Source organism: Simochromis diagramma, unplaced genomic scaffold (genome assembly GCF_900408965.1).
Source record: "Simochromis diagramma unplaced genomic scaffold, fSimDia1.1 OVJJ01000753.1, whole genome shotgun sequence".
NCBI lineage: Eukaryota > Metazoa > Chordata > Actinopteri > Cichliformes > Cichlidae > Simochromis > Simochromis diagramma.
Window position 1 is genome coordinate 23984186 of NW_024387523.1, and position 13463 is coordinate 23997648.

The following is a 13463-nucleotide window of genomic DNA, read 5'->3' on the forward strand; positions in this document are numbered from 1 at the left end:
ACTGCCCTTGTAGCTTCTTACTGGCAAAGCACACCTGATCTACATATTCAGCAGCTGGTAGGGCAGGGATATCTCAAAAACAAGCAGGATGTTGGTCCTTGAGGACTGGAGTATGACACCCCTGCTCTAACCTGTTTTATGCTTAAAGTTGTATCTTATCAGTTGTAACTGCATCTGAGTGATAGTTGTTTTTTCTTCAGCATTTAGTCATCGTAAGACACACTATGTTTGTTGTTCAGTCTCTCCAGTTCCTCATTCAGTTTGAAAGCTGTTTTCTGCTAGCCAAAATCAGACTGCCATCCAATATGCTAGCACTGAATTACCGTAGTACCTTGCTAACCAAGCTAATGTTAGCTAATAGCTCTCCAGAGCTACTCTATCATCCAAATGTGGGTTAAAATGTATTTAAATTAAAAGAAAACCCCCCCAAACAATTAGAAAAAGAAATAAACTGGATTGTAACACCAAAATTACCAAAGGCTTAAAAAAGGCAGTCCAGAAACCAAAGTATGATGGCTTCAAGTCTTTTTTTTTTTGTACTAAGGCTATGCTAATGTAATCAACAGATTGTTCACTTTCCAAGAGCTGGACTATTTGAAATGTTTTCCAGCTCTTTGATTTTGGTTTTTAAGATTATAGCTCTAACCTACTATTTTGGTTCTACTTTGAGTAACAAAGAAAAAAAATGAGCAAATTGTAGTGAGGCAGACTTGCAACCAGCTAGTGAGTACAGTGGAGTGTTTATCAGCAAAATAGATGAATCATTTTCTTAGCAGTTATTTTAGACCACAATAGGAAATGAGTAATGCGCTCAGTTTCTGGTGGCCGTAAATTTCCACTGAGTGCTAATGTTGCACAGTGATTGAATGTGTAAGTAAGCAACCTTTAGCCATGTCAGTTTTAAGTGTACATGTCAGTACTGTGGTCACAGCTTCATGCTGCTGACCCTTAATTGACAATAAATGTGTTGTTGCTTGTCTGAATTTTACAATAAGTATGTATATTATTCATGAAATTATATAATGAAAACACAGGCACAAACACTGTATTAAAAACAATTCCCAATTAATATAAAGGAAAGCTGGACGTTTTCCTAACCAAAGCTAAGTCACGTTGACACAACTTGATAAAATGCATACTCCTCTCCCCGTACTCCCCGTTCTCTCTACCAGAGGAAAAACGTTTTTTCTCAAACAGCTAAGGGTGAGAGCAAGTATACCCTTATATCTCTTTCCCCACTTAGCACAAATCCAACCTCTTATCTGGCTGTCATTCCGCGTCCTTCACAACACAAGTACTTCTTCTTTTGAAGTCAAATCTGCCTCAAGATTGTTTTTAAGCCAGAAACAAAATTGTACCTGTTCTGGTTCATTAAATTTGGATTGAAAAATGTAAACATTTGAGCGAAAATATGAAAGATATATCTGCAGCCTACCAAAATAAGATCCCAGTCGCCAGCAAGCAGGAGAAAGAAAACTTTCCAGAAATAAAAAGTCAGATGTCATTATTTATCATCTTAGATCTTACTTATTTATGAAGCAGAAACAGAATGAAATTCTCGGTTGAATTCATCCTGAATTATTTAATTTGAAATGGTTAATTCCATACAAAGCCCAGGCAGATCCCTCCTCTGTTCTGATAAATACTTTATCACTGCTCCTAAATCGAAAACAGGATGAGCAGAAATATTGTTGGGGGGGTGAAGGAAAAAGACAACAGCTCTTCACTGTTTCTTGTTGTGCTTTATTTGTGAAATTTGTGGAGGTTCCTTTAATAATTAAAGTTGATGAAAACGCATTTTTTCTTTAAAAAAAAAAGTTATTTAGGCTAATGATAACTGCCTGATTTCTGTTTATTATAGCAATCTTTTCTATTTATTGCCTGCATGAAAAAGAAATCACCAGAGGGGATAAAGACGTGACACTTAGTTAAAATTACTTAAGAGCTTTTATGAAGCATTTTGCTTGTGGTGGATTTTCTTGCAGTCCCAGGTTGACAAAGTCAAAAGCCGCCTAATGAAAAGGGACGCATCGCTGATTGCAGCTATATCTGGAGCCGAGGTGGAAGTGGCATCGATTTAACAATTTAGCAGCACCCTCCTCTGTGTGTTTCCATTAGTCACGGCTGAATACCACTCACATTCCCCCTTTCTTTCCTTCAAAACACACACAAATACCCTGTCTGTGGCACACTCACACACACGTATCCAAAACTGCTGAGGTATATTCCCTTTCCCCTGAACTGGATTTATATCAGCTAACGTGATTCTACTATTGGTTCCAGACAGCGGGCAGCTAATGTAAGGGCACAGTCGGAGAACTTTGCCATGCTAAGGAACACGCCTTTTATTTCTGTGACTGTGTGCATGTGCAGGCTATAGTGCAAGTGTACAACACTGTATTTTTTCATGTGTGTGCATCATACAGCCTTGGAGCAGAGAAGTGTGCAGTGACAGTTGATCGTTGATGTAGTTTGCAACAGTCTGTAACTTGTAAGAGAGCATTGGGGATATCAAATTGCCACATTAGGATCATACACCAATAACTGACCGTTCACTAAATTCCTTCAATAAAATAAACTATTTTCCAATCATAGCTTAGCAACTGTGACTATGCAGAGCGGGTCTGCCGGGCTTTGGATTTCCTGAAGCAGTGTGCATGGATCTTTAGTAAAAGGAATGTCTTTTTTAAACCATTCTCTGAACGAGGAAAAACAGTGCAACGGGGGATGACACTGCTTTCACTTAAGCTTGTTAGCATGGCTCAGTCTGGATTGTGAGCTGGTAAAGATACTAAGATTTTACTCTAAGCATGACATTTTTACCCACTGTCTTCAAGCCCGCAAAAACAGTTGTTGAACTAGAACTGGCGGTCCTGCCTTAAAACAAAATGGAAACTTCAACAGGCAAACAGGGAGTGGCTCTTAGTGAACGGTCAGCTGATCAAGTCACACAGTCAAAATATCGACTTTCACTTTAAGTCGAGTTTAAGTCAGTCTCTTCCAACGATGGCTTGTTGATGGACTACAAAGCTGAAGCAGACTGCCCAATTTCAAAGGACTGTCCAGGTGTTCTGCTCTCTATCGTAGCTTCGTTTAGGCCTTTCCACACCTCAGCCGGTTTGGGCTGTTGGAAAGGAGGGCCGTGGAAAACGCCATCCACCCATTCTCTGAGTGTGGCGACTGGAGATTCCTGTTGCCTTTCTGTCTTGGTGAGTGCCATGTTGGTCGGATACCCGGGTGACGAGGAAGTACCGGTTGATGACAGCATACACGGCGGGTACTCGGACTGCAAGCTGGCATCCAAAGACACAGCCGTGTGAGCGATGGACCAGATTTTGGGTTTGGCGTCTGTGCTTCGAAGGTCTGCATTAAGATAGAAGGAGCTGCTTTGGTGCTGGACCGGTGTGAGTTTGGGGCAGTCAGGGGACAGTCTCTCTTTTCTGTGCAGTGTATCTGGGTTGTGTGCGAGATGCACGTGGGGTAGCTCTGTGTTTGGGTTCACTTCATTGTCCTCAGGTAGAAACTGTGGCTTTGGATCACAATCAGAAGCATCAGACTCCAGCAGATCGAAGTCCTCAAGATCACTCTGCAGGTCTGCGCACTGTTGCTCTGAGAAAAAAAACAAACGACACCGACAGTTAAGAGTCTGTGCATAACAGTCAAAGCTCGGAAAACGATGAAACAAAGCAAACTTTGCTGGCAGACTGATTTAGGACTTGCATACCAGGAAGCTCCTTGTCACTTTTAAGTGGCTTCTCAGCTTCATCACTGTCATCTTCACAGCCTCGGTCATCTGAGCTTTTACAAGCCCGCGGTGACCACGTCACCTTGTTCTCCTTTTTCAATCTCCTGCGTGCATTTGCAAACCATGTAGACACCTGGGGGAAGGAAGGAGAAATCAGAAGTGAACTTAAAGTTAGAAAAGGAGGAGAAGGAAAGTCGAAATGTGGGAAAATGTACTATTTGTATGGAATTAGGAAAAGGTGAAAATCAGACACATTATCATGCAACAGAACCCAAAAATTTCCCGATAAACATCAAATATTTTACAAGAACCCACTTGCGTAAGCGTCATTCTGGTGATGATGGCAAGCATTATTTTCTCCCCCTTAGTGGGGTAGGGGTTCTTCTGGTGCTCCTGCAGCCAAGCCTTAAGGGTGCTGGTGGTCTCTCGGGTGGCGTTTTTACGACGCGAAGCGCCGTCTGAGCAGGAATAACTGAGCCAGATGATGAGAATCAAATAAACAGTTAGCTCATACCAAAAGTAAGTGAAAAACAGAGGGAAAGAAAACTCGATATTCGTAAGAATGTGGTATTATAAATTACAATTAAATTTGAGTAAATTACAATAAGACACTATAAATATAATAAATCTTATTATAGTATAACACTGACTCCATAAACCTGCTACAGACAAGTTTTTCCCATCATTCTGAAGTAAATGAGAATGCTGACACAGATATTTTACAGTTATCATGTTAAAAATATGTTTTAATTTAAGAGCAGTGAAAACATTCCTGTTCACTTACCCATATCTGTCATAAGGATATTGTCCAAATGTGTATTCATAAGGATAATAGGCAGGAGTCTGAGATGTCCCCACATGCACAGATGCAGCTCCTTCTTTGTGATCTAGTGGCCCCTGAAAATATTGAAGAAATGAATGCCTAATCAAGGTTAAACAAACTTTTATTTATTTATGTGTTTTCAGAAATGTTCCTGCACAAGAGACAATCTTTACACGTTTTTACCATAAGGGCAAAACGAATAAGAAAAAAAAACCCACTTTGAAATCCGAGAATTAAAGAGTTAGAAGTGAAGTGTGACACTCACTCTGGAATAGAGAGCGGCGTCCGTAGCGCAGGTGTTGTAATAGCTCTGGCTCTTAGGATAAGGGCCGCTGTAGACTCCGATGCCTGCTCCTGGGGTGAGCTGGTGGCCCGGTGAGCGCAGCACCGGGTGGGACGGGGGGGTTCCCGGCTCCAAGCAACCGGCCAGGGAGCCTGAAGTCATCAGAAACTAAGGAAAAATGTATGAAACGAACTCACTGATATCCATAAAGGAAAGGGAATCTGGTGTGTATAGAAACCCTGTTATGTACACTGGCGCTTAAATGTCTCCTTACTTTCACAAAGGAGCAAATGTTTAATCTCAGTTATTTTCTCAAAAGCAAAACAAAAGCTGGAATAAAACAGCACCGACGTGCTGATTTTGTCACATTTTCTCCATAGTGGACTTGTTGATGGACTATTTTTTGACCAGTTAAAATCAATTTATCCTCCTTATTTAGCTCAGGCCATCATCAATAACATCAACGACAAAACAATATACTACCCGTACCTGTGGCGTGGTGGAGTAGGAGTATCCCAGCTGAGAGTAAGCCATGGTTCAAATGTGACCAAAGAGGAAATAAGTGGAGTGCAGATGTGGAGCGACTTCCAGCAGCATCCGTACCAAACGCAGATTTTAAAAAATTATTTTAAATTATTTTGCCCTGACACTAGTTCAGAGATACTTTCCGGTCAACTTTCCAGCTTTTTTTTGTTTTTAATTGGGATTTCATCTACCATCTCGTCCAAAAGTGGACACGCGGACATTTACGCAGCGCTTTCATTTTACGCACAAGCGCTGACGGACTTTTAAAGTAACTTCTCGGCTTCACCCGCAGTTTCCACCTCATCCACCAGACTGCTCCTGCTCTTTAAAGTGTCCCTGCTCTCTTACAATCCAACGCCAGTTTGTGTGTGTGATCAAACCACGCATCTCTCCGTGATGCGCTCTTTGGTTTTTAAGGCGCGTCTGTCTGACGTCAGCCTGGACTCCGCGCGAGTGTGTGTGTGTATGTGTGTGTGTAACTCGGTGTTCATATCAAGATGAAGAAACTCACTCCTAATTAATTCCCTCCCAGTTTCCTTTCGCCTCTTATCCAAGAGAACAGCTCTGCGCAGCGATGCTCCCGAGAGTCCCCAGGCGTAAAGAGAGTTGTGATCAATTCTCCTCTCTCTCAATAAACACAGGCGCACAGCTGCACACGTCCACGCACGCATTTACACTGGCACACATGGCCAGAGGGGGTGGGATCGGGAACGTGATGCGTTGACACCACATTGACACGCGATGATTGATGACTACAACCTGATATTAGCATAATCGTTTTGCCCTGTTGTTTAGATAACTTGTCACCACGGAGAAATCTCGCTGTCACCCACATATTCATGAGTGGGGGAATTTCAGGTCTCCTCCAAGCAAATTAATCAAAGAATAAACATTCCATGCATTCCCTTGAGTAAGCACCTTTAGTGGCTGAATGGGTTGTCATGTTTTTAATAACAAACTCTTAAGCTGCCCCGACGAAGTGGAAACGTTTTTTTCCCCTTCCTCTCTCTTTCTCTCAACCCACTTTAAGGTTTTCATCATAGGGGAGGAGGAAAAGGGCAGGTGTGAAAGGGCTGTGAGGATAACAGAGAGGCTTATTGTACCAAAATATTTGGGTACACATTTGTGGCACACCGGCAGAACAGAACTTTTGTGATATATAAGAAAGAAAAGGAGGACAGATATTAGGGACTGTATGCAAATTATTAGGATAGGAGAAGGGGCAGAAAGTGTGGTGACTTTGTTTTCTGTTTTCTTCTTTTGTTTCTTTAAAAGAAAATGTTGCAAATGATCATGCAGTGATATGAGACAGGTAGACATTTGATGTTGAATCTACCTTTAATAAATGCAACCAGTATAACCATCTCTGCAACTTTAGGACTTTACAGACATCACACATATAACATCTTCTTATGTAATTGATAAATACATTTTTATTTTAAAAATTGCAGAACCTGACTAATTTATAGGCAAGCAGATATTATTGGACATTTGCCAATCGACTGGTATCTGCATTTGTATCAGCCGATAAATTAAAATTAAAAACGTAAAGAAGAGATGGAAGAAACACCCTTCAGCCGTGTTAGGAATGATGATGTTGAATATTCCGGCCACCAGATGACCTCTTCATCTTCCCTGTTAGCAACACGTATTTGGAACGCCTTAATCACAACAACCATCTGACCTGGTGAGTGAGTAAATGGATAACTGCACATAACAAATATTAGGGTTTATTAGGTTTATGTTTTGTGTGTCTGAAAGAAAAGAAAAATGTAATGGTGATTATATAGGATCATCAGCAACATCATCAACAAAATATAAATATATTTGCTGACATATCGGAACACTCAATTTTAAAATCACCAAATAATAGTATCAGTACCAGCCTGAAAAAATATCACTCTACCCTCCTCACATAGTCCTATATAAGAGGATAATCTTTACACAACCTTTCCAGGGATTTGTGTCCACTCCCATTCTTGAACCAGGGATCTCTGGTGTGTTAGACAACTGTGCTAATCCATTTATCATCACATGAACGCTCAAGATTTTCACTGTAATGTACAAATTCACAAACTGGTCAGGAAAGTGTTTGTGAAGGCTACATAACAAGATAGCTAGGTGTCACTTTCACATAGATGAATTTTGTGGTGACAGGTGTCGCCCCCTTCTGGCCATCAGAAAGAGTACAACGTAAAAGCAACTGCATTGGTTTTCAGACACAGAACTTATGTTCATTTTTTAAATACAGATTTTTACTTCTACCCACATTAACTGCTTTTAGCCAGACTGAAAATTTATAGCGACATTTTCAAGCTAGGAGATTGACATTCTCTAAAAAAAAATGATTCAATATATCACCTTGCTTAAACTGGGTCTAGAGATCATAGCAACAATAACAGAAGCAGCTTTTCATACAAAGTTATGTCTCATTTTTACTTCCTTGTGGACGTACACATGCAGCTTTATGGTTTGCTTGGAGCTACTTTGAAGATTTGTTCTATGCATGCTGAAAATGATATCTTAGTAAATCAGGGTGAAAAATGTTGCATCAAGAGGGTCGCAGATTCAGATACAGATAGCAAGAAATGTCAGCCTAAATCTAAGAAGAAGAAGAAATTGGATTCCCTTTAAAACATATTTGTTGTGCATATTGGTTGTATATGAACATATTTTCTGAATGTCAAGATCTTTAGTGCCGATCTCAGGTTTTTCACCTTTTTTGTTTCTTTTCCCACAGTCTCTAACACTGGGAGAAAGGAGAGGTTTTAAAAAAACAAAAACTTTCCGTGCAAAAATCCAACTTGAAAAAATGGATGTGGAGAAGAGGAAAAGCCAGAGGAGGCAAACTTGGAGAGCTAAAGAAATCGTTAATAGTCAGGGGATCTGAAATGGAGCGAGGGGATGTGGAGGGGTAAAAGGACAAAATATTCCCAGTGCACCCAGAGTAAGGCTGGAACAACAGAGCTGCATCACCAGAAAGCATCTCAGTCCCCACAAGGGAGAAAGCATCTGTGTACCGGCTCTTGATTGACATTCCATTTGTCCCATGAAAGGTGCTCATATACTGAACACGGACTAACTGTCTCGCCCTCATCTGTGCTCAAAGCTCGGAAATGAAGTTATCTCCCTGCTCTGGCGTTGCACGTCTTCACACAAAACATACGTCACTCAAGGAAAATGGCAATTTGTTTATCCGCTGACAATGAACACGGGTGTGTTTAATGTTTGTTTGGGATGGTACACGAGGAAATAACTTGTACGTTTATTTGAATGAAGAGACTCTGCAGAGCCTGAATTAAACTTTCAAAGCTCTGTACCAGAGTATTCCACAAATAATGATTATAAAGCATGAACTGCACATAGATAGATAGACACAACAGATTCTGTTATTTCAAACACCTACTTATATATTAATATATGGTCTGTTTATAAATTCATGGCATTCCTGCGGTATACATTTCTTAAGGCTCTGCGTTCGTTAGACCGTGATTATATCTTTCTGATCTCGTTCCCCTCACATCAATCATTCATTCAAGATGCTCCGCAGGAAAAAAAAAGAAAGGAAACATTCTTATTTCCTCCCTCCTGCATGCAGCTCTAGCTATTATGCAGTAGGTGGGGCATGGGGGTTAATGATAGAAGCATGTTAATGTGAGAGGAGGAGGGCTAAGTACAGCACAAAGTGTTTGCAGTGGAGGGCCAAACAACTACAATCACAACTTCTTTCAATCACAGCGCGTCCCATTTGAACATTTTCCACCTTAAAGTATGAAATCTATGCAATTTTAATCGCTGTTTAACATGTAGATGCTTTTTGAGCCTTCGACTTGGTTTTAGCTCTTAGTGGTTGGTGCTGAAGGTCCCAGAATGAAATCAGAATCCCTCTAATCCATTTTTTTACACCACAGTGAAAACTAAAATAATTAGTTTGCAGGGTCATGAAAATGCATGTAAATGCCACACCAATTTTCATCATTAATTTTCTGTGTTTATCTCAAAATATTCTTTTAATATATATATTTTTTCCTCTTTGTTTATGTGAATTTCTGCATCACAAACAAATTACTGATCCCAACCGTTTTTGTGTTTCTTTTACTTCAATGAAATGACAATAACGAAGTTACATGGTGTAGACATTACATGCAAAAATGTGCCAGTTGCCACCTGCAGCTATAATTTCATCATATCCTTTAAGTACATCCTGCAAGTAAACACACACTTTTTATAATCAAGGATTTTTACCAAAAATCAAAGATGTGACAGAAATGCAGACTTTAATCATTTTAAGTATAAATCTATTGAGTTTCCATATTTTTAATACATGGATCCTTTGCAGCCAATGAATGCCTAAACGCTAGAACTGATGGTCGTCACAACAAACTGTGTTTCCTCCCATGAGATGCTCTGTCAGAGTATTTGTTGTTTGTGGAGCTCTCTGCCTTCCGTTTTTTATTTAATAACTGAAAAGCTGCTCTGTTTGGTATCAGGTGACTGACTTGCCTTCAGAAACACTCGGGTTGCTTTCGCGGTATCCGTTTGGACTGTGGAGTGCTGTTTAATCCGTTTTGCCGTATTTGGCAGAATCTGAAGAGAGAATATTGCCCTGGTGTAATTACCTTTTTGTGTTATCAACAGTTAATGCACAATAGTTTTAGCAACCAATCGAATTGTTTTAATCAGCTCCAGGTTACATGAAAATGCTGTATATGAGTCTTTATAGTGTACATCTACATGTCAGTCATGCTTGCATGGCCAAACAATGAGAGTAAGTGACCACATGAACAATTTGCTACGTAAACATGCTAAGTAGCTAGTTTGAAATGTACTTGTAGGCACATTTTTACCACTGGGCTGTGGACAGAGCAAGGTTAGCTGTTTCCCCATTTTATAGATTCTAGTGTTTTTGTTAGGCTAAGCTCACCAGCTTAATTGTTTTAGTTAATAGGCTAACATTTAAGGGAAAAAAACAACTCATTGAATGTTAGGCTGTTTATTTTAACGCCTTTTTCACAAGTTTGACAGAAAAATTGAATGTTTCTTTACATCAGTGACTTTTACAGAAAGGCAAGCAGAGATAATGACTTAAACATACCTTTTTAATGATTTTGCACTGCCTGTCTTTTATTTTTTTTTCTTCACCTTGCTGCACTACTTGGCTTATTTACAATTAACTAACAATGGCAAGTGCTAAGGAAAAAAATCATTGAGTAAAAGTAACTACAAAACACAATGAAAGAATTCACACGAGCAGTGTGTTATTATACATCATGTGATTTTTTAATGAGCTCAGAAAAAGGTATGTGTGTGCAATTGTGTGTGCATGTGTGTGTGCATGTGTGTGTGTGTGTTAGATTTTACTGGGCAAATGCTGCTGCCTTGCTTGCCCTGACAGAAGGCCACTGCTGCTTTACATACTGTTTGTATCATATGGAATGTTTTATCTGAACCACTTTTAAAAAAGGAAAACTTGAGATACTGTAAGGTTAAGTAAAACATAATAAAAATAAAATAAATTTTCCTGTTAGACTTCTTTGTCTCACAGTGTTAAACCAGCAAGACCAATGAAAACCAGGGTAAAATGAGGTAACGTTTCCACCTCACATTCATGCTACTGCTCTTTGAGAAAAAAGCAGGAATGTTCAGGGAGGAAGAAGAGGACAGAAGAGGATAAGCAATAAATGGATCATGAGGAAAGAAAATATCCCTTTCTTTTCCACCACAAGACACGGTCTACAGAGGGTGCCTCTTGTTAAGCACGATGGCACCAACCAAGTACAAGTGCAAGCCAGGCTCGATCTGATCCACAAACAAGGCTGCCAACACCAAGTAACCTGTCTGACCACTGAGTAGCAGCCATGCTATCTCTGCGTGCTGCTTCTCTGCTCCTGTCTAATAAGAGCCTCATGGAAGATCTGGAGCTGCTGAACTCTGAGTGGGATACTATAAATGCCCTGGCCTTCCTCATCAATGATGTAAGACAGAGGAACAGAGACAAGCTAACCCTCTTAGCCAATGTGCAGCATGTGTGTGTGTGTGTGTGTGTGTGTGTGTGTGTGTGTGTGTGTGTGTGTGTGTGTGTGTGTGTGTGTGTGAGAGAGAGAGAGAGAGAGAAAGCGAGAGAGTCTAAGAGGTAGACACGGACAGACACAGGCAGAGAGCGAGACAGGTTTAGGCTACAGGAAGCTCTTAAGAGTGTGTACAGTTTGCGTTGAGTCCTGGGAGGCCAGCCGTATTCCTCCCTATCACTTCCACTTCATTACTTCGGGAGCGGACATACATTATTCAACTCCGCAAGCCTCAGTCCACAGGGACCGATAGAGCCTTTAACAAACACTTTAACCTGCCTTAACTCGCCCATTGATCCTGTATTTATTTGTCCATTATCTCTCGTGGACTGCTTTGGTTTGTCTTCATTTATATCTCCCTACTGGTCTCAAAACAATTACTCAACCTATATGTGACCGACAGTATCATCTGAAATAAGCTTTGTATTTTCTAAAGACGGGCTTTACTCTCTCATTATTATTATTTGGTATTACCACAGATCTCACAGTCTTTATCAAAATTGTGCAAAAATCAAATATTTCAGTTTAAATATTTCGGTTCTCTTTCTTTCTTTTGAAGGAAAGCTATTTCATGTGATTTTTTTATCCAGCTGTGTGTTAGGTTGGTTCAAACCAAAGTGGGATAAACTTGAATAATTAAAATATTAGAAGCATTTTTGAGCTGCTACACAGAACCTGGGATATTGGTTATTATTTCAATGGTAAACAAGATAACCGAGGCTAAATTTCAGAATGAATCAGAACATCACAGAGTAATCAGTCTGCACCGATGTGTCCACCTTAGAATCACGGATGAGGGGGAATACCATGATAATAGATTCACTATTTCACATTTTCCCTGGTGTTTCGGCTTCTGCAGTTCCACAGCTTAGACCTCAGCTGCCATCCTCTGGCAGTCTAGAGAATTACACCCTTATGACAATGCTGGTGGTGCCTGTGTGTGTGTATTTGCTTGTGTGCGGTGGTGTAAGCCTGAGGGTGCAGCAGGCTCGGTTTGCACTTGTTATTGACCAGGGTGAGGAGGTCAGCCACAACTGTGTGAGTGACTAAAGATGACACAGTAGATCTACTTGTCTGAATGCTGTTCACTTGGGTGTGGTTGCAGATTTCATGTTACATCCATGGATGGACCTCCCAAGAAATTTGACCACCAGCAGCGTCTACCCCAGCTGAGCTCACACCAGTTTTTTATTATTATTATTTTTTGTCCAATTAGCATATCATGCTATTAAAGTGCAGGAGGCCAAACAATTGATACAGTAAGGATAACATTAAAAAATAGTCTTCTTCAGCAATGACACTATCTTAAGTTTTTATCCACATATCAAACAGAAATGTGGGTTAAGGTAGACAAAAGATATTAACTAAGGCATCAATCTTCATTTCCACTGATCATCTATTTCCCAGCAAATGCTGCTAACTGTCTGATCTCTGCATTCCACATCTAGAGACCTCAGCAGCTCCCGTGAGAGCCTTACTGTGTGCCATGACTGATCACGTGTCATCAAACGCATTTCACTAGTATAAATCCACACCAAATGCCTCAAAAACCTATGCAATGCAGCCAACAGAGAAGTCGCATGTGATAGCAGTCGATTAAGTGCTTCTTTCTGGAGCGCTGACACTCCCCGGAGAGGAGCTGGGCAATAATTTCCTCAGATTGCCCCTATGGGAACAAGGCTGCTGGTTTTCTATGTCCACTCCAATCACATCTCTAATGGAGAGGCGGGTAAGCATCTGTGACAGTGGGAAACCAGATCTGTACTCCCCCAGTGTGTGTGTGTGTGTGTCTCTTGCAGATAAACAGTTGGCAGGTTTCCCCTTTCCCTGTGCATGTGCGTGAACACACACACACACACACATCTGAGGAGGGGAAATGCAAGCTGGACAGGGTTAATACACTCCATTAAGCTCTATTACCCTAAACGACTTGGGCAAATGAATGAGGACTCACATTACTCTGCAACTGTTTGTGTGCGTTTTTGTGTGTGTGTGGTAGAATGATACAGTGTATGTACA

The 13463-nt window shown here is 40.5% G+C and overlaps 1 protein-coding gene across 1 annotated transcript; it reads right to left on the reverse strand.

The window, feature by feature from the left end:
- Window positions 1-1593: 1593 nt before the first annotated feature.
- On the reverse strand, window positions 1594-6198 carry irx4b (iroquois homeobox 4b). The gene is made up of 6 exons (XM_040020086.1): window positions 5341-6198; window positions 4834-5019; window positions 4530-4642; window positions 4061-4217; window positions 3725-3878; window positions 1594-3609 (listed from the first exon to the last, which is right to left on the reverse strand). The coding sequence occupies exons 1-6, from the start codon at window positions 5383-5385 to the stop codon at window positions 3023-3025; spliced, it is 1242 nt and encodes a 413-aa protein (XP_039876020.1). The 5' UTR covers window positions 5386-6198; the 3' UTR covers window positions 1594-3022.
- Window positions 6199-13463: the final 7265 nt, after the last annotated feature.